Raw genomic sequence first — 22,562 nt, 5'->3', positions numbered from 1 at the left:
CTTAGCTTTAAACTTACCTCACTGTCCACTTCTTAACTATCCACTACACCACCAATTTTGGAGTCATCCGCAAACTTACTAACAGCGCCTCCTATATTCTCATCCAAAGCGCTCATATAAATGACAAACAATAGTGGGCCCAGCACCGATTCCTGAGGCACACCGCTGGTCACTGGCCTTTAGTCTGAAAAACAACCCTCCACCACCATCTGCCTCCTACCAGCAAGCCAATTTTGTATCCAGTTGGCTAAATCTCCCTGATCCCATGTGATCAATTCTTACTGATAATTCTGCCGTGAGGTATCTTATTGAAGGCCTTGCTAAAGTCCATGTAGACAACATCTACTGCACTGGCCTCGTGCATATCCTTGTCACCCTTCAAAAAACTCGATCAGATTTTGTAAGGCAGGATTTCCCATGCAGGTGTGTTGATAGCAACGGCAAAATATAGTCTCATTTCAAGTGTTGTCAATGTACCCCAATCCATCGCGCAAACCAGCCTCCCATCCACTGACTCTGTCTACACTTCCCACTGCCTTGGAAAAGCAGCCAGCAAAATTAAGGACCCCACACACCCTGCACATACTCTTTTCAACCGTCTCCATTGGGAAAAAGACACAGAAGTCTGCGGTCACGTACCAACCGACTCAAGAACAGCTTCTTCCCTGCTGGGTATTCTGGTGCCAATGCCCTACTTACTGACTCCCTGGGTTGAATGTGAAATGGACTTTGGATGGATGACATTCTTCTCCAGGAATAACAGAGAAACAAATTTATAACTGGCTCTGAAGACCAGTGTGTGACAGTGCAAGCTTGAGGGGCTGAATGGTCTTCTCCTACATGAATAGTTTGTGTTTGAACTAGAAATATTCATCACTGTGCAGTAGGTTACTTCCTTCCGTGTTTGGGAGCTAAGGCAATTTCTGGGGCAGAGTAAATGATTTGATTTATTGTTGTCACATGTATTAGTGCACAGTGAAAAGTATATAGAGAGGGAAAGGAGAGGGTACAGGACGTAATGTTACAGTCATAGCTAGGGTGCAAGAAAGATCAACTTAATATGAGGTAGCTCCATTCAAAAGTCTGATGGTAGCAGGGAAGAAGATGTTCTTGAGTCGGCCGTTTCATGACCTCAGACTTTTGCATCTTTTTTCCTGACAGAAGAAAGCGGAAGAGAGTATGTTTGGGATGCATAGGGTCCTTGATTATACTGGCTACTCTTCTGAGGCAGCGGGAAGTGTCGACAGAGTCAATGGATGGGAGGCTGGTTTGGACTGGGCTTCGTTCACAAACCTTTGTAGTTTCTTGCAGTCTTAGACAGAGCAGGAGCCATACCAAGCTGTGATACAACCAGGAAGGCTGCTTCCTATGCATCTGTAAAAGTTTAACCCTTGAGTAATTTTGGCAAAAGATTTATAAATTAAAGCGACAACTTCAGTTAATATAATCAATTTTTTAAAAATATATTTTTAAACAGACTTCTGGGTAGCATGGAGGGCAACGTTGCGAGGGGCATGAATATTGCCATTGTGGAAGGTGAGTTTTCCTTTATAATTATTCAGTTGAAATACCCCTAAAATGTCACACTATGAGGCATCTGTTAATTTGTAGTCAAACCTTCTAAGGACTAGGATATTGAACAATTGTCTATGGTAGCACCAGCTGGGCAGCATTACTCACTGTTCAACCAGTTTTATTACGCTCTGTTGCAAAACTATTCTGTCTTTCAACAATGTCCTCAAAAGAACGGCAGTGTGAATTTTCCAATTTTGTGATAACTTCAGCCAGGCTAATGAGGTTGGCTTGCTATAGTATGAACTGCCTGATGAATCCTACTTGATGGTTAAATCAGGGAGCCTCATGCTCCCTATTTAAAGCAGATGGGACAGACTCCCAGCCTGCATTCAGCAGGGAGCAACTGGAAAGCTGGTTGTGTACAGATGTATGGTGTAAATAAAGTAACTTGGTGATGGGACTTTCACCTAATTTGTGGAGTTATTACAAATTCCCAAATCAACAATCTGTGAGTTGACCGAGATTCTTTGTTCGAGGGCACCTTGTGTTTTGGATGCCCCTGGGAATTCTTTCATAATTTGTTGCCCAATTGGCCTTGAGAAGGTGGTGGTGAGCCACTTTCTCAAAAACAATTGAGATGCCCCCCCCCCCCCCGCCCCCCACCTTGCACCCAGGGAATGATTTGTCTCACAATTAAATTGTTCTTTGAATTCTGGCAATGCTGGCATATTTTTTTCCCATCTCTCATTCACGCTGCCATGAGAAGGTTGGGTGGGGACATTCTACTCAAACTACTGCAGTACTTATGGGCCATAGTGTTCCCATATGGTGTTAGGTTCAGACTTCCAAAGTAGATGAAGGAACTATGGCAAGTTATCTCCCAAGTCAGAACATTGTGTCCTCAAAGGTTGGCATGCCCTTCTCAGTAATGAAGGGCAACAGGGAGTGCACACAATTGCTGCCCAATAAGACCAACTTGACCTCGGTGTTGGTTCTAACTAAGCAACGCTTTTGGAAAATGTACAGTCAAAATTTCAGGCCCCCATACCCAGGCAGAGTTGCCCTTGACAGGGTCAGAGAGTCAGGGAAAATACAACATTGAAACAAACAGTTTATTTGATTATGTCACAAGTGGGTTTACATTAACACTGCAATGAAGTTACTGTGAAAATCCCCTGTGGAAAAAATAACAGAAAATGCTGGAAAATCCCAGCAGGTCTGACAGCACATGTGGAAAGAGAACACAGCCAATATTTCGAGTCTGGATCACCCTTCATCAGCTCATCCTGACTCAAAACGTTGGCTCTATTCTCTCTCCGTAGATGCTGTCAGACCTGCTGAGATTTTCCAGCACTTTCTGTTTCCGTTCCAGATTCCAGCATCCGCAGTATTTTGCTTTTAAAATACAATAATGAACCATGCCCGAACTCTCACAAGTAACAGTATTTGAAAATTATGTTCTTCATTATATAAATCGAACCTGTAACGATTTTTCTGTTCATGTTTCTTTCTGACAGCCAAGACAGGAAAACTTATCGACACTGGCAACTTTGATCTGTGGGGAGGTGGTAAGAAAGACATTTTAAATTTGGATCTTCCCTTTCTCCGTGCTGTGGTCTACAGTATTCATCCCTGAACAGTCAGATTCCATGGATGGCTTGTTCACTGGGGCTGAGTGAGGGTTAGGTTTAAAGTTTATTTATTAGTCTCACAAGTGGGCTTACATTAACACTGCTATGAAGTTATTATGAAAATCCCCTAGTCAGTCACCACACTCCAGTGCCTGTTCGAGTACACTGAGGGCGAATTTAGCATGGCCAATGCACCGAGCCAGCACGTCTTTCAGTCTGTGGGAGGAAACCAGAGCAGCTGGAGGAAACCCACACGCAAACTTGCTTGTTTGATGTAACATTGCCAGAAGAACGCTAAGGAAATGGCTGCATTTAAACCATTTTTCTGAAACTGCACTATCTGAAATAACATAACTTTCAAAATATAATGTGCTCCAAAATATACGGCACCTAAAATATAATGCACACCAAAATATAAGACACCTAAAAGATAATGCACTCCAAAATACAAGGCATCTATAATATAAGGCGCATCAACACTCTCATGAATGAAGAGTCAACTTTGCCTTAGCACCATGTACAATAGGTACTGAGACTTGATGTAACAGGGGACAGGACAGGTCATGGAAGCTACAGTAGGATTGTGTGGCCTGTTGACAGTGCCACAGTTAAACAAGCAAAGAACAAAGAAAAGTTCAACTGAGGAACAGGCACTTTGGCCCTCCAAGCCTGTGCCGATCATGATGCCTGCCTAAACTAAAACCGTATGCACTTACAGAGTCCGTATCCTTCCATTCCCATCCTATTCATGTATTCGTCTAATTGCCCCTTAAATGCCGCTATCGTATCCGCTCCCACCACCTCCCTGGGAAGTGCGCTCCCGACATTCAGCACCCTCTAAAAAACTTGCTTTGCACATCTCCTCTGAACTTTTCCCCAAGCACCTTAAACCTATGTCCCCTAGTACTTAATGTTTCTACCCCAGGAAAGAGCATCTGACTATCCACTCTGTCCATGCCACTCATAATCTTGTAGGCCCCTATCAGGTCGCCCCTCAACTTCCGTCGTTCCAGTAAGAACAAATCGAGTTTACCTAACCTCTCCTCATAGCTAATACCTTCCAGACCAGGCAACATCTTGGTCTGAAACCTCTTCTGCACCCTCTCCAAAACATCCACATCCTTCTGGCAGTGTGGTGACCAGAATTGTACACAATGTTCTAAGTGAGGCCTAACCAAGATTCTGTACAGCTGCAGCATGACCTGCCAATTTTTATACTCAGTTCAGGGGTCGTGGAGGGCTCCCATATTGCCTGCATGTTTTATACATTGTAACATGGCTGGACATGAATATGTATCCCATAAGAGGTTTTGGAGGACATTTGACTACTCTTTGGTGGATTTAAAGGTTTACAATCCCCAGATGGTTTGCCTGGAGACTTCACAGAGGAACTCAAGTCAGATTTCAGTCTCCCTGCCTGTGGACTATCTAAGGGCAGAGAGATGGAAACTCTCACAAGTAAATAAGGAGGCTGCAAAAGAAAATTTCTACCTGCAGGAAAGATAAGCAGTGAATCCTTCCATGTTCCGTTCAAGATTGGCTTGTTGACAGTTCTCCCCTGTAATGAGGGATTCTTTGTCGGTGGTCTGATTCTCTTAAAAACTTAAGAAAACTTAAGAGATAAATTCGCAAAGGCAAAATCTTAGCTTAAGGTGTGAAAAAAATGTATTTTAAAACATGAAAAATCATACAAGAGAGACAAAATATTAACCTATGGCTGTGGGAAACCTCTGGATAGTCAAATAGCTCTGGGCGAGTGCTACAGGCATCTCCAAACATCTGAGGAACTGAGCCAAAATTCATTATAATGTTGTCTTCACTATCTAGGATATATCTCCTAATTAGTTTAGATTCAATTTCATTTCATACTAACATGTCAGCCCAAAGCATGACAAGTTACCTTAGGCAATTGCGATGACATATTCCACTTGTCCATCCAGAAATTGGCTTGCTTCCCTCTGGCAAGAATTATTTTCTTGTTGCTGTGTAACTAAGGTCATGCCTATCCAAATACCATTCCCATAGGCACACTGCCAAAACAATCTGATAGTGTCCTTTCTGAGCCCAAGAAATAATACTTTCTATGTCTTGGACAATAAACCCCTTATTATTTTGACACTTAATGTGTCAGTAACTGTCCTGGGACTCAAAACTATATTGTACATTCTGCACACTCATGGATTTAGTTATTGAACTCTTGAACTTCTACCACCATCGCTGCTGCACTCAAATTTTGACTGAGGCGCATAAACATATTAGAAATACACTTGAACAAATGAAATACAGTATTTAGTATGCAAATATAGATAGTCAGTATTAAAAATTATGTCTCATTTATTTTAATACCGCAATTGCATCCACATATAAGTAAACTGTTAATATCCTGATAGGTAAAAAATCATCTTAACCCTTTCCTTCCCAGCTATTACTAAAACTAAAAGGCTGCCTGTGGGTCAGCTAGCTAACTCAGAACTCCCTTTCACATCCCATGAGACAAATCATCTGGGTACTGCCCCTGTGCATTGGAACTATGTGACAGATAGCGGGAGAAAAGAACAAAAAAAAATGCCCTCACCCCTCGCTTCCCCTCAACATTGTGAAGACAATGAGAACTCTTAATATTTTCGCAATATCATTGTCATTTATTGGGAAACAAGCTTACGTGTCTGTGTATGGGTGTGACTGCCTTAACTGGACTGAAGGTAGTTAGATTGCACAGGTCAAAACATCAGTAAAGGAGATGTGAAGGCAAGTTGTTGAAATGGTAAGGACAGTAAGAAGTCTCACAACACCAGGTTAAAGTCCAACCAGTCTATCAAATAAACTGGTTGGACTTTAACCTAGTGTTGTGGGACTTCTTACTGCGTTTACCCCAGTCCAACGCCAGCATCTCCACATCACGGAATGGTAAGGAACAGGGGGCCAGGGAAGCAGCTCGACTAGGAATTTACATCAGGCAGATAAGAGAATAGATTGTGAAGTTAGCTGTTGGATTTCAAAAGAAACACATACATTTGGGAGATGGTAAATGTCTGAGGCAAAATTGTGTGCTTACTTTGTAAGTACAGTAGCCGTAAAGTAATTGAAAACACAGTTGATCAATTCTGGAATGAGGCACTTCTGAAGGACTGCAGAAGCCAGACCAATGAGCACCAGTTTGTCAGAGAAGAGAATCTGTGTGAGATGAGGTTCCTCGTACAGCAGCAGGAGTGTTTTAATGTTACTGGAATGATTTTTATAGATCAGACATTGATGAGGACTGTTAACTGAAAAAGCGGTTTTAGCTCTGAGTTTATTTAAGCCAATGTCTTTTCGGAAAGTATTATTAACAGTGTAAAGGTGTTCTTGTGCCTTTTACTATTATTTTTCATTTTCTTTATTTATTTTTGTTTAAATTTAATTTTTAAAATCATCACCAGTGGAGTGAAGGGTTACTTATTTTGTCTTCAAACATCTCCTCATGATAGACAAATTGCAAACTGTTGTGGCAGCTTGTTTCAGGATTCCCTTTGGGATTTGGGCAGCCTGGTACTTATCATCTGCCGTACCATAATACCTTTCCCACACACTCTCCATGCCCCATCCATGCCAACCGCAAGTTGACTTTAATCTCAGAGTGTGCTGACTTGTGGTGGGGAAAGGATAGAAAGGGTTGGAGCCAAACGCTTTTAAATTGATGGCCACTACCATAACATAGACTGTTTTTTTAAAAACAATGCAGAATATGCTTGTTCTGCATCATTTGCATTACTGGCTGCTCTTTTGCAGATGATTTTCCTTCATTTCAACAAATATCTTATATTTAGAAGGCACCTTTATCACAGTAAAACACCTGAAGGTTCTTCACAAGAGCTTATTAGCCAAGTATAATGCCAAGACATAAAAATTGATACTAGGACAGATGGTCAAATGCCTGGGCAAAGAGCCAGGGATTAAGGAATGTGTTAAAGGAGAGAGAGAGAAAGGTAGAGTGTTGGGGAGGTGTTGGAGGGGTATTCCAGAACTTGGTTCTCGGCAGATGAAGGAACAGCCAGCAATAGTGGAGTTTGTAATATATATAAATGATTTGGAGGAAAATGTAACTGGATTGATTAGTAAGTTTGCGGATGACACAAAGGTTGGAGGATTTGCAGATGGCGATGAGGAACGTCAAAGGATACAGCAGAGTATAGATCAGTTGGAGAATTGGGGGAGAGATGGCAGAAAGAGTTTAATCCGGACAGATGTGAGGTAATGCATTTTGGAAGGTCTAATACAGTAGGAAATATACAGTACATGGCAGAACCCTTAAGAGTGTTGATAGGCAAAGGGATCTGTGTGTACAGGTACACAGGTCACTGAAAGTGGCAATGCAGGTGGAGAAGGCAATCAAGAAGGCATAAGGCATGCTTGCCTTCATTGGCCAGGGCATTGAGTTTAAAAATTGGCAAGTCATGTTGCAGCTTTATAGAACCTTAGTTAGGCCACATTTGGAATATAGTTTTCAATTCTGGTCCCCACACTACCGGTAGAATGTGGAGGCTTCGGAGAGGGTACAGAAAAGATTTACCAGGATTTTGCCTGGTATGGAAGGCATCAGCTATGAGGAGAGGTGGAGAAACTTGGTTTGTTCTCACTGGAGCAAGGAGGTTGAGGGGTGACCTGATAGAAGTCTGCAAGATTATGGGAGGCATGGACAGAGTGGATAGCCAGAAGCTTTTTCCCAAGTGGAGGAGTCAGTTACTGGGGGGCACAGGTTTTAAGGTGCGAGGGGGAAGATTTAAAGGAGATGTTTGAGACAGATGTTTTACACAGAGGGTGGCGGGTGCCTAGAACTCATTGCCGGGGGAGGTAATGGAAGTAGATACGGTAGTGACTTTTAAGGGGCATCTTGACAAATCCATGAATAGGTTGGGAATAGAGGGATATGGTCCCCGGAAGAGTAGGGGGTTTTAATTAAGACGGGCAGCATGGTCGATGCAGGCTTGGAGAGTGGAAGGGTCTCTTCCTGCGCTGTAATTTTTTTTGTTCTTTGTTCTTGGTCAACATTGGGAAGGCTCAAGCAGCTAGACTTGGAGGAGAGTTAGGGAGGAGGGATTTGAAAATAAGGTGCATGATCCTTAATTTCCTTACGTTCTTCCAAGCTTGTTGGCTCAGTGACCCAAACTTACAGAGTGACTGGCAAGCTTTCTCTTTGTTTAACAGGTGCTCACAGTGATTCTTCAGTTACTTGTGTTCATGTTAATTATTTATATATGACATCTTTCAATTTATTGACAGACAATTCAAAGCCAATGATTGACTTTGTTAAAAAGGCACCAGATGGCTCCCTTATCTTGATGGCAACATTTGATGACAGTTCGAGAAAGTGAGTGCAAACCAACACCAGTCCTGTGAACATTAGGGGGAGGTTAAAGAAGGGTAGCAGTCTGAAACATGTGCCACTGTGACTGCTTCAAACTCATTCCTTATTGTGAATATCCCATCCACACCACAATGACTGATGACAGTTCTACCATAGAAATGTTACGGTGCAGAAAGAGGCCATTCAGCCCTTCATTTTTGATCAGGCCAAGAAAGAATAAAAGAAACTTGACGCTCATTTTAATCCCATTTCCCAGCACCTGGTCTGTAGCCTCGCAGGTTCCAGCACTTCTGGTGCAGATCAAGGTACCTTTTAAATGAGGTTTCAGCCTCAAACACCAGCTTAGGCCATGAATTTCAGATACCTGGACACCCTCTGAAAGGTTTTTAAATCTCCTCTCCTATTTTAACAATCATCTTAAATCGATGCCCTCTTGTAATTGACCCCTTCAGCCAGGGTAAATGACTCTCTCTTTCATATACCTCAATTAGCTCACCCTTTAGCCCCCCCTGTTCAAAGGAAAATAACCTCAGTCTCTCCAATGTCTCCTCATAGCTGCAATTTTCAAGCCCTGGCAACATTCTTGTAAATCTCCTCTACACACTCTCCAATTATGCCATTCCTGTAATGTGACCTGAACTGTGCACAAAACTTCAGCTACAACTTAACCACTATTTTGTACAGTTCAATCGTTATATCCCTGACTTTGTACTCAGTGCCTTCGCACGATAAAGGAAAGCATTTCACATGCTTCCTTGACCACCTTGTCCTCCTATCCTGCCCCTTCACAGACCTGTGGACATGTATTCCAGAGCCTGTCACTTCCTCAAAACCACTCAATGTCTTCTTGTTTACTGAATATTCCCTTGCTTTGTTTACCCTTTCCAAATGCATTACCTCACACTTTTCCATTTGCCACTTCTCTAAGGGATTAATAGTCTAACAATAATGCCACTAGGCAATGGTCTAATGGTATTATCGCTGGACTATTAATCTGGAAACTCAGCTAATGATCTGGGGACCCAAGTTTGAATCCTGCCCCAGTAGTGGGTAAAATTTGAATTCAGTTAAAAAAAATCTGGAATTAAGAATCTAATGATTACCATGAAACCGTTGTCGGAAAAACCCATTTGCTTCACGAATGTCCTTTAGGGAAGGAAATCTGCCAGCTTGTCTACATTTGGACTATATGTAATTCCAGAGCCACAGCAATGTGGTTGACTCTCAACTGCCCTCAGGCAACTGGGGATGGGCAATAAATGCTGGCCAGCCAGCGACACCCATGTCTCACGAATAAAATTTGAAAAAACTATCATTCTGGAGTTGTTAGCTATTCTCTTCACAGTCAGCCCCATGGCCAACTTTTGTGTCATTTGCACATTTCCCAATAATGCCGTCCACATTTAAATTTAAAGCATTAATAAGTACAACAAACAGCAAGGGCCCCAAAAGACTGATCCCTGTGGAATACTATTGGAGACCATTTTCCACGTGTAAAAACATTCATCGACCATTCCCCTTTGTTTCCTGTCACTGAGCCAGTTTTGGATCCAACCTGCCACCTTCCCTTGTATCCCATGGAATTTCACTTTCCTGACCAGCCGGCCAAGTGCAGCCTTATCAATGCCTTACTGAAATCCATTAGACAATGTCCACTGCACTACCCTCATCTATCCTCTTTGTTATTCCTCAGAAAATTCTATTAAGTTAGTAGGACACGAGCTTCTCTGAGCAAGATGATTAAGTTGATCTTTCTCTACATCCCAGCTATGATTGTGGCACTACACTTTGCACCCTCTCCTTTCTTTCTCTATGTACATTATGCTTTGTCTGTACAGCATGCGAGAAACAATATTTTTCACTCTATACTAATACATGCGACAATAATAACTCAAATCAAATGAAAAAAAGCCCATGCTGACTATTCCTGATCAATGCCTGTCTTTCTAAGTGGCAGTTCATCCTGTCTTTCAGAATTATTTCCAATAATTTGCTTACCATCGAAGTTAGACTGACCGTCTTATAGGTTTACTGGCCTATCCAGTACACCCTTTCTAAATAAAGATACAACAGTTGCCGACCTCTAATCCTCATGTACCTTGCTAGTGAGGATTGGAAAATTATCCCCAGAGTCATCACAGTTTCCTCCCTGACTTCCTTCAACTGCCTGGAATACAATCCACCTGGTCCTAGTGATTTATCCACCCTCTAGAATGCCAGTCCCTCAATACTTCCTCTCTCATTCTGCTCATTGTGTTAAATATTTCACATTTCACTTTAACTAGAATATCTGCATCAGCCCTGCCCTGAGTGAAGACAGAGTCAAAGTACTCATTGAGAACCCTGTCCACATCTTCTGAATCAATTCACAAGTTTTTAAAGTTTAAAGTTTATCTATTAGTGTCGCAGGTAGGCTTACATTAATGCTGCAATGAAGTTACTGTGAAAATCCCTAGTCGCCACACTCTGGCGCTTGTTCAGGTGCACTGAGGGAGAATTTAGCATGGCCAATGCACCTAACAAGCGCATCTTTCGGACTGTGGGAAGAACCCATAGACAAAGGGAGAACGTGCAGACTCCATACAACAGTGACCCAAGCCAGCAATCAAACCCAGGTCCCTGGAGCTGCAAGGCAGCAGTGCTAACCACTGCATCATGTGCCACCCTGTACAAGTTACCATGTACATATTTAATAGGCCCTACCCTTTACTTAATTATTCGCTTGCTCTTAATATAGTGTAAAACATCTTAGGATATTTTTTGATTTTACCTACCAATATTTTTCATATCCTCTCTTTGCTTTCCTAATTTCCATTTTTACATCACTCCTGTACTTCCTATGCTCCTCTTGGCTTTCTACTGTATGAAGTCTTTTGTGGCTGTAATAAACTTTCTTTTTCAGCTTTACCTTGGCCTGTGTGATTTTGGATAACCAGGGTTCCTAGATTTGGTGGCATTGCCCATTCCATGGGCGGCACGGTAGCACAGTGGTTAGCACTGCTGCTTCACAGCTCCAGGGTCCTGGGTTCAATTCCCAGCTCAGGTCACTGTCTGTGTGGAGTTTGCACATTCTCCTTGTGTCTGTGCGGGTTTCCTCCGGGTACTCTGGTTTCCTCCCACAGTCCAAAGATGTATGGGTTAAGATGTATGCTAAGAAATTGCCCCTTAGTGTCTAGGGATGCGTAGGTTAGAGGGATTAGTGGATATAATAGGTAAGAATATGGGGGTAGGGCCTGGGTGGGATTGTGTTCGGTGCAGACTCGATGGGCCGAAGGGCCTGTTTCTGCACTGTAGGTTTCTATGATTTCTCTTTGTGGGGACATGTCTACATTGTGCCTGTGGATTCTTGCCTTTGAATGCCTCCCACTGATTTGACAGAGTTTTTCCTTCCAAGTGCTGTATCCAATCTACTCTTGCCAGCTCACCTCTCAGCTTTGTACAATTTGTCTTCCCCCAATTTAGTATATTTATTTCCGATCTACCTTTGTCCTTTTCCACAGTGATGTTAGGTCTGACTAAAAATTATGATTACTATTTCCAAAATGGTCCCCATTTCTACTTCATCCACTTGCCCAGCTTCATTTCCTAGAATTAAATCTAGAACTGTGACTAACCCCCCCCCACCCCGCCCTTCACACTATTCGATCCCAGTTGATATTAGGGTAGATAAAGTCCCCAATAATTCCTGCCCTATTGTTTTAATACTCAAAAATTTGTTAACATATTTGCTCTTTTAATTCTCTCCCACGATTTGAAGGTCTATGGTATAGTACTAGCAGTATAGCTACTGTCCTACACCCAACCATCTTCAGCTATTTCCAACAAAGACCTACCTTCCATCGCTTGGTCAGGAGTGAGGATGTTTGCTGATGACAGCACGAAGTTCAGTATCAGTCACAGCTCCTCAGAAACTGGAACTGGATATGTCTGCATGGAGCAAGACCTGAACAACATTTGGACTTGAGCTGATAAGTAGCAAGGAACAGTTGCCCCACACAAGTGCCAGACAATGATTGTCTCCAACAAGAGAAAATCTAACCTAAATCAACAGCCTTACCATTGCTGAATCCACCACTATCACCATACCATTGATCAGAAAATTAACTGAACCAGCCATATAAATACTGCCGCTACCACAGCAGGTCGGAGCCTGGGAATTCTGCAGCTAGTAACTCACCTCCTGATCACCAAATGAAGCTCAATATCATCCAAACAGTGTGTCTGATTGGCACCACATCCACCATCTTAAACACTTGTTTCCACCCCATCCAAGGCACTGTGGCAGTAGTGGGCACCATCTATAAGATGCGCTGCAGTAACTCACCAAGGCTCATTTAACTGCATTTTCCAAACCCAGGTGCTCGATTACCCAAAAGGACAAGGGCAACAGATGCCTGGGAACATCATCTCTCACAAGTTTCCCCTCAAAGCCACACCCTATTCTGACAATCACCGTTCCTTCAATACCACCAGGTCAAAATCCTTGCCCAAGGATGTTCCTAAACCAGATGGACAGCAGAGGTTTAAGAAGGCGGCTCCCCACCACTTTCTCAAGGATAATTGTGCATGGACAATAAATGCTGTCCGGGCCAGCAACACCCCCATTACATGAGCGAAAACTAAAATCCGAGAGGGAGTGGCAAAGAATGGAAAGCGTTGCTCCTCCACTCCCTGAAAAAAATCAATCCACAAGGAGCGTAGCCTCCTTTAGTGGATCTCTAACTCTGCAATTAAACGGATACGGAGCTCAGTTGAACACTAAATTGACATTCTTTAGGAGGGCCAGTCCTTTTGGGTGAGAACATTACATGGCAGCTTCAAAATCAGAGTTCTAGATATTGTTTGGAAGAGGATTGCTACATTGTCTGCAATATTTTGGCCTCTCCATTTCAGCCCAATGTGCTTTAGTGCAAATGTGCCTTAATGAGTTCCAGAACAATGGAGCAATTATCAGCTACAGCATTCAATCTCTGGAGCGAGGCGACTTCTTACAAACTGTGCCCAGCATACCTTCTGATTCTATCTTTTACTCACACTCTATGCCTCTAAACTTCATTCTAACTCTTTTACGACTGTAACACTACGTTCTGCACCCTGTCCTTTCCTTCCCTATGAACGGTATGCTTTGTCTGTGTAGCGCACAAGAAACAATACTTTTCACTATATACTAATATATGTGACATTGATAAATCAAATCAAATCATTTAAGTGATAAGCATTTCAACATTGGGTCTGAGAGGTGGCACCTGTAATGTTCAGCTCTCTATAGCAATGCACGCCCTTTATAAGTTTGTAATTTCCTTTTCTGATTATTCCAAGGCTGACAAGAGAAGCCAAGAAATACATCGAGACTTTGGGTAGCAAGGAGATATGGAAATTGGCCTTCCGAGGAAACTGGGTCTTTCTTGGCACAAAAGGATTCACACTGCCAAAGACCTTTCAGAGGGAGAAGGTTAGTGAGCTAGTGATTCTTGCAGTCCTTTATGAGAAACTTATTCTCATCATTACATCAGGCCCTTCCCCTCCACAGCAGTCAGGTGCTGCTGCTGTTACTTATGGCGAGAGCAGGTTAAAGGAAGTTCTGACCAATGTTTACAAGTCCCAAAGCTACCTGTGGCTTCATACCTGTGGGTTACTCCATTCCAGTTATGTGGGAATGTGAGTGGAGATCCTCCTGGAAAAGTTTACCCATTATACCCCTGAACTCAATAGCTTCTTTCCTGGATTCAGTAACAATCGCTCCCCCCGGCCCAATAACTTGGTCAGTTTTGCCCGTAAAGAGCGCTCACTTGGGTGACTTCTTCCCTGCTGTCATCAAACTTTTGAATGGACCTACCATATATTAAGTTGATCTTTCTCCACACCCCAACTGTGCCTGTTACACTACATTCTGCGTTCTCTCCTTTCCTTCTTCCTTGTGTACTCTATGAACGGTATGCTTTGTCTGTATAACGCACAAGAAACAATACTTTTCACTGTATCCCAATGCACGTGACAATAATAAATCAAATCAAATCAGGTGACCAGATAAAAAAGCAAAGACTCTGGGTGGGATTTTATGGCCTCGCTTATCCCGAAACTGTAAGATCGCACCCCAGATCAGTGGGTCTTTCTGTGGTCTGCCCCTCACCCACTCGGATTTCTGTGGCGGGCGGAATGGGAAAATTCCGAGCACTAAAAGAATCCTCCTGGGGATGGTATCTCTGACCCAGAAGTTGAATGTTTGGAAATTTGACTGAGGAAGTATGGAAAAATAAAAACAAAGAACAAAGAAAATTACAACACAGGAACAGGCCTTTCGGCCCTCCAAGCCTGTACTGATCATCCTGCCTGACTGAACTAAAACCCCCTACTCTCCCGGGGACCGTACCCCTCTATTCCCATCCTATTCGTGTATTTATCAAGAAAATAAATAACTATTTCAGGTAAGAAAGCTAAAAGGGATGATTTATTGCAGAAGATTATGGAAGATACCAGTCTTGAATGGATTCCAGAGATACTTAAAGAAGTGGCTGTGGAATTGGGCCAATATATTGTTCAAGAGAATCATTTGAATCAGGATTTGAGTCGTACATCGGAATGCACAGCAGATTATCAACTTCTTAATCAGATCATGGGTGTGACAGGGGAAATGGCAAACATTGTGAAATAACTAACGAAAGTCACCTGAATGAGAGAATAATTGAATGTCAAAGCAAGAAGGCATCTGCCTTAAAAAATGTTAGTAGCACTTGCTGATATTGGGTTTTAAGGTTTGATGTCGTGGCGAAATGTGATTAATTCATCCATGAGAAAGGCATGGAGCTTGAAGCTAATTTCTGAGATTGACAAAGCATTCCCTGAAGCAATTAGAGCAAACAAAGCTCAACACAGTTACAGTAAGAGCAGATTTAAGAGAATTCAGAGCAAGGTGTGAGTTATTGGAACTGCATCACCATCTCAAGCAGTACTTAAGAGGATGTCACAGAGTTCAATGCCGGGGGCATTTATTTGTGGTGGCAGTGGTAATTTGGAACAAGAAGTGGAAAGGATAGGATATTAACAAATGGTGGGTGAGTTTCAAAAATATTGTAAAATTAACCAAATACAAAAGGGGTGGCATGGTGGCACTGCTACCTCTCAGCAGCAGGGTCTGATTCCTGGCTTGGGTCACTGTGTGGAATCTGCACATTCTCCCCGTGTCTGCATGGGCTTCCTCCAGGTGCTCCGTTTCTCTCCACAATCCAAAAGACATGCTGGTTAAGTGCATTGATCATGCTAAATTCTCCCTCAGGCGCTCGAGTGTGGCGACTCGGGGATTTTCACAGTAGCTTCACTGCAATGTTAATGTGAGCCTAGTTGCGACACCAGTAAATAAATAAGATAATGTTCTGAATCACCTGGCTTGGTGAACAATAAGCGATGTTTCATACTAGGCAATTGCAAAGGTATTGAGATGACGGAAGAGATATAAATAGCAGGAAGAGAAACAAATGGTTTTAGGCTAGAGGACAAAGCACAGGCAAGGATCTGCGGCAGTGTACCAAATCAGATCATTTACTGAACCAAATGACATAAGATGCAGTAGCAGCCGCTGTTTAAAAAAGGTAGCAGGCAAAAGGCAGGGAATTATAGGCCAGTTAGTTTAACGTCTGTTGTTGGAAAAATGCTTGAATCCGTCATCAAAGAAGAAATAGCGAGGCACCTAGAGAAGAATTGTTTAATAGAGCAGACGCAGCACGGATTCGTTAAGGGGAAGTCGTGTCTGACGAACTTATTGGAATTCTATGAGGATGTGTCTAGTGCGGTAGACAGAGGGGAACCGGTGGATGTGGTGTTTCTCGATTTTCAAAAGGCGTCTGATAAGGTGCCGCACAAAAAGTTGCTTCAGAAGGTTAGGGGGCATGGAGTTGGGGGTAAGGTGTTAGCGTGGATAGGGGATTGGTTGTCTAATAGGAGGCAGAGAGTTGGTATCAATGGATGCTATTCTGGTTGGCGGTTGGTAGCTAGTGGAGTGCCGCAGGGATCGGTGCTGGGGCCTCAGCTATTTACCATTTATATAGATGATCTGGAGGAGGGGGCTGAGTGTAGGGTGACGAAATTTGCTGATGACACAAAGATGAGCGGAAAAGCAAATTGTGCGGAGGGTGTGGAAAGTCTGCAGAGGGATCTAGATAGGCTGAGCGAGTGGGCGAGGACCTCGCAGATGGAGTACAATGTTAGCAAGTGTGAGGTTATCCACTTTGGCAGGAATAATAGTAGGAGGGATTACTATTTAAAGGGCAAAAAGCTGCAGCATGCTACAGTGCAGAGGGACCTGGGGGTCCTTGTGCATGAGTCACAAAAACCCAGTCTGCAGGTGCAGCAGGTGATCAAGAAGGCAAATGGGATGCTGGCCTTTATAGCGAGGGGGATAGAATATAAAAGCAGGGAGGTCTTGCTGCAACTGTACAGGGTACTGGTGAGGCCGCAGCTGGAGTACTGTGTGCAGTTTTGGTCGCCGCACTTGCGCAAGGATATTTTGGCCTTGGAGCGAGTGCAGAGGAGGTTCACTAGGCTGATACCGGAGATGAGGGGGTTAGACTATGAAAAGAGACTAAATAGACTGGGTCTGTACTTGTTGGAGTTTAGAAGGATGAGGGGGGATCTTATAGAGACGTATAAGATAATGAAAGGGATGGATAGGGTAGAGGTAGAGAGATTCTTCCCACTCAGAAAGGACAGCAGGACTAGAGGGCACAGCCTCAAGATAAGGGGGTGGGGGCAGTTTAGAACAGAGTTGAGGAGGAACTTCTTCACTCAAAGGGTGGTGAATTTCGGGAATTCTCTGCCCGTTGAAGTGGTGGAGGCTGCCTCGCTAAATATATTTAAGACACGGGTAGGTAGGTTTTTGGTAGACAAGAGAATTAAGGGTTATGGGGAGAAAGCGGGAAAGTGGAACTGATCCACTTCAGATCAGCCATGAGCTTATTGAATGGCGGGGCAGGCTTGAAGGGCTAGATGGCCTACTCCTGCTCCGATTTCTTATGTTCTTATGTAGAGCAACCCCATCTGAATGTTAGGATGTATCTCCATGGTAACAGGGCACAAATCATCATACTGTGATGTCCGTGGGAGACAGCTACGAAGCAGATATCTCATTAAGATGTCTGAGTTGTGAGGGTAGCTTGAAGAAATTAAGAACTTTGATTCTGCGAAAGATAATCACAAATATTCTCCATCCTTTAGGAATACAGGCAGTCTTTGACCTTATGTTGTCTGAGTTGCAACAAATGGCACTTACAGCATTTATAAATTGACACCCCATTTTGACTTTGCAACGCATGTTCAAATGTGCGTGTTGACGTTCTGCGCCACCCACGTATAACTGGATAGTTCGAACAAAGTATTTACAGGGAAGGACAGTGTAGATGAGGATGAACTGTTTTGACTGGTTGAAGACTCTAGAACCAGAGGCCGTAACCTAAATATTAGAGCCAAGCCATTCAGGAGAGATGTTAGATACGCTTCTACAAGCAGAGAGCGCTGGAGTTTTGGAACTCTTCCTCAAACAACAGTGGATGCTGGTTCAATTGTTCGGTTTAAGTCTGAGAGACAATCTATTTATTGAGCAGGAGTATTAAGGGATATGGGCCTTGGGGGCAGGTCCATGGAGCTAGGCCACAGACGAGCCATGACCTTATTAAATGGCAGAGCAGGTTCAAGGGGCCAAGTGGCCTACTCCTGTCCCTATGTTATGTTCCTATTAACCTATCTTTATTAGCTTGGAAATTATGTTTTATTTTGCCATTTCTTTTAATACAACCGTCGCATTTTTAATTCACTATGTCCTATTTAATAAGCATTCAGACTCGCATAGTTCAAGATTAATCAGGCAACTGACAGTGTTCAATACTTTTGCTATATTCCCCCACAATAACTGAGGAATTTGTGCTAAGGCGTGCAGACATAATCAGTCGCCTCAGCGACTTGACAGGGCAACGTGTGAGAGCACTTAATGCTGTTAGGCACCCCGTGAGTGATTGCCAGCCTTGGTTCAGGAACCAATGTCCTACTTGTACCACTGTTCCTATGGGTAATGTGATTCCAACTTACAACATTTTGACTTACAGTGCAATTTTCAGCAAGTGTGGTTGGCGCAGTGACTGCCTGTAACTATATTTTTGACACCACCACAAACTCCAGAACAAGGAGGGCATGAACTCAAGTTTAAAATAGTTGAGCAGCATTGACGTTTTAGCTGGTGTGATGAATATGTGGACCATTTAAAGGAGAGCTTCATAGATAATTAAAAGTCGAGGTTTTTTTGGGATGAATTGAACAAATCTGTTCGCATTCCTGTTCCTATTTAAGAACTCGGAACAAGAATAGGAGATTTTTTTTGTCCTTTTGGTTCCTTCCCTTATTGTTTAGAAAGGTGGCAGTGGATATATATGAGTTGGGTGAAAGTCCCTCAACCTCTCCAAACAATCATGGCAGATTATGTCATGGCCTCAGCTCCTGCCCATTCTCTGTAACCATTTGGTCCATAACTAATTAAAAATCTTTCTCCTCCTTACATCAACTCAATGTCCCGGCATCCATCACACTCTGGGGTGGTGAATTCTACAGATTCACAACTCTTTGAGAGAAGTTATTTCTCCTCATCCCTGCTTTCAATCTTCTACCCCTTATCCTAAAACTATGACCTCTTGTCCTCAATTGCCCCCACAAGAGGAAACATCCTTTCTATGTCTACCCTGTCAACACTCTTTAGCATCTTATGTACCTCAATTCGATTTGCCCCTCATTCTTCTAAACTCTGGAGTGTATAGGCCTAAACTGCTCAATCCCTCTTCTTAAGATGGACACCCTCATCTCTGAAATCAATTAACAGCGAGAGAAATGAGAGAGGAGACAAAGGGGAAAGGAAAATGGATGGGATTTTCCATCTAAGTGTGCCTCAAGACCGAAATTTCCCGTCCCAAGCTCATTGGACTTTTAAATGGTCTGCCAAATTCTCTGTCTCGCCCGTTACGATTCCCACAGTGGATGGGATGGGAAATTTTCGGCCAGTGTGTTCTTCCTACGAAACGTTACTAGCTTTTTCTTATTTTAACAGGTTACCAACAGTGGGAACTGGGCGGATGAGATCCAGATTGATGGTTGTTTCTCGCCAAAGACAGACTATGTATAACGGGCGCTCCTGGCATCTCGGTGTGGCTCACAGCACAGCTCAACTTTCCTGTCTCACAACCTGATTCAGCTGGGTTACTGGGTACATATGAGTTGGATGAAAGTAGTCACTGAGAGTAGCATCAGATTAACTGGCAGAGCATAAAAGCAAGCTCCACCGGCACATGATCAAACAAGACTTCACTTTTTTATTATTCATTTGTGGGACATGGGCGTCATTGGCTGACCAGCATTTACTATCCACCCCTGGTTGCCCTTGGAGGGTTGAGAATCATCCTGCAGCTCTGGAGTCACGTGTAGGTTAGACCGGGTAAAGACGGCAGATTTCCTTCCCTAAAACACATTACTGAACCAGATGGGTTTTTCCCCACAATCGACAATGGTTTCATGGTCATCGATAGATCCTTATTTCTTTATTGAATTCAAATTCTATGGTGGGATGAGCAGGGTGGATAGGGAGCAGCTGTTCCCCTTAGTTGAAGGGTCAGTTATGAAGGGACACAAGTTAAAAGTGTGGGGTTTGGGGGAGATTTGAGGAAGAACTTTTTACCCAGAGGGTGGTGACAGTCTGGAATGTGCTGCCTTGGGGGGGTGGTGGAGGCAGGATGCCTCACCTTTTTTACAAAGTACCTGGATGAGCACTTCCCCTGCCATAATATTCAAGGCCACGGGCCAAGCGCTGGCAGGTGGGATTAGGCGGACAGGTCAGAGACTTTTCGTGCATCGGTGCAGACTCGATGGGCCAAAGTGTCTCTTCCTCACTGTGGTATTCTTGTGATTCTGTGAATCCAGGTCCCCAGACTTTCTGGATTAATAGTCTAGCAATAATGCCACTGGGCCATTGCCTCCCCATTGAAATAACTCAAACACAAAAAGTGCAATTCGCCAGCTGGGAAACACATGGGATTGGGTGGCACCAAGGCTTTCACACTCATTGGGGGGTAGAGTGTAAAACCAGCACTGTGCTTGATTCCATCAGTGTTCCGATGGATGGATTAATGTTTAAATTTTCACCTGTTTCTTAGCTGTTTGGATCAAGCAAGGGTTTGCGTTCCAGATCAGTTCCTTCACAGGGAAACTAACAATCAAGAAAGCTGCTAGCTCCAACTTTCACCAGGATCCAGTGTTAAGGTGCGGGATTCTAGCACCGTGCCCACCCTGACACTGACAATTCACACCCGAGGCCAATGGACCTTTAAATGGTCTGTCTAATTTTCTGTTCTGCCGGGAACCATTCCCACAACTTTCACATCCGTGTGACGCTTCCCCTGAAGAAGAGACACGGGGCGGGATTTTCCAGCCACGCTCGCCCCAAAACCGGGAAGTCCAGCCAGAAGTCAACGGACCAGTGAATGGTCTGCCCCCTGCCCTCTATGATTCGTACAACTGCTTCTGGCAGATTCACTGGGGATAGAGGGGAAACTGACAGAAATGAATATGAGGAAGAGGCGCGGGGGCAGACCATCCGGCTTCTGAGGGTATGCACACCATTCAATAAATTTGAGGCCCAACAAGGGAACAGGCCATCTTGGACTGGGTGTTGTGCAATAAGAAAGAATCAGTTGGCAATCTAGTTGTGAGAGAATCCTTGGGGACGAGCGGCCATAATATGGTAGAATTCTTTGTCAAGGTGGATAATGATGTAGTTGATCCTGAGACCAGGGCCCTGAATCTCAATAAAGATAACTATGATGGTATGAGGCATGAATTGGCCATCATGGACTGGGAAACACTTCTGAAAGGAAAGATAGTGGACCGGCAATGGCAGGCATTTATAGAGTCATAGAGGTTTGCAGCATGGAAACGAGCCCTGCAGCCCAACTTGTCCATATCACCCCTTTTTTTTTAAACCACTAAGCTTGTCCCAATTCCCTGCATTTGCCCATATCCCTCTATATCCATCTTACCTATCTAACTATCTAAAAGATAAAATTTTACCCTCCTCTGACAGCTCGTTCCAGACACTCACCCACTCTCTGTGTGAAAAAGTTGCCTCTCTGGACCTTTCTGTATCTCTCCCCTCTCACTTTAAACCTATGCCCTCTCCCGTACCTTCGGGAGAATATGTTGACTATCTAGCTGATCTATGCCTCTCATTATTTTATAGACCTCTCTAAGATCATCCCTCAGCCTCCTACTCTCCAGGGACAAAAGTCCCAGTCTACCCAGCCCCTCTTTATAACCCAAGTCCCAGTAGCATCCTAGTACGTCTTTTCTGCACTCTTTCTAGTCTAATAATATCCTTTCTATGATAGGGTAGACAGAACTGTACGCGGTATTCCAAGTGTGGCCTTATTAATGTCTTATACAACTTTGACAAGACCTCCCAACAGTATATTATACAGTATTCGATGTACATTGAATCTCAATAAAGGTAACTATGATGGTATGAGGCATGAATTGGTACATCGTACAATGTACATTGAATACATTGAATTGTATTCAATGTCCTGAGCAATGAAATCAAACATACCGAACAAAGGACAAATAGATGAACTCCAGAAGTTGTTTATTCCTGTTTGGCGCAATAGTGGTAAGGGAATTGCGACCAAACCATGACTTACAAGGGAAATTAGAGGTAGTATCAGGTTCAAAGAGGAAGCATACAATTTGACAAGAAAAAAGCAATAGGCCTGAGGACTGAGCCACGACAGATCAGCCATGATCTTATTGAATGGCGGGGCAGGCTCGAAGGGCTAGTTGGCCTACTCCTGCTCCTATTTCTTATGTTCTTATGTTCTTATTATTGGGAGCAGTTTAAAATTCAGCAAAGGAGGATCATGAGATTGAATGAGAAAGGGAAAAATGGAGTATGAAAGTAAGCTAGCGGGAAACATTAAAAATGGACTGCAAAAGTTTCTATCACTATGTAAAGAAAAATAAATGTAAACTCCTTATGTTCAGAAATGGGAGAATTC

The 22,562-nt window shown here is 43.3% G+C and overlaps 1 protein-coding gene across 1 annotated transcript in view; it reads left to right on the top strand.

Annotated features, from left to right (window-relative positions):
- Nucleotides 1-20,071, top strand: part of LOC145353512 (protein FAM3B-like) — a 29,135-nt gene extending 9,064 nt beyond the window's left edge. Inside the window, exons 4-8 of the mRNA XM_080204321.1 lie at nt 1,478-1,536; nt 3,033-3,083; nt 8,406-8,493; nt 13,810-13,942; nt 19,571-20,071. Of these exons, the coding sequence (XP_080060447.1) occupies nt 1,478-1,536; nt 3,033-3,083; nt 8,406-8,493; nt 13,810-13,942; nt 19,571-19,645 (406 nt within the window). The 3' untranslated portion in view covers nt 19,646-20,071. The remainder of the gene's footprint in view (nt 1-1,477; nt 1,537-3,032; nt 3,084-8,405; nt 8,494-13,809; nt 13,943-19,570) is intronic.
- Nucleotides 20,072-22,562: the final 2,491 nt, after the last annotated feature.

Source organism: Carcharhinus amblyrhynchos, chromosome 15 (assembly GCF_965287045.1).
Source record: "Carcharhinus amblyrhynchos chromosome 15, sCarAmb.v2.hapA, whole genome shotgun sequence".
NCBI lineage: Eukaryota > Metazoa > Chordata > Chondrichthyes > Carcharhiniformes > Carcharhinidae > Carcharhinus > Carcharhinus amblyrhynchos.
This window is presented reverse-complemented; position numbering and strand designations above follow the sequence as displayed.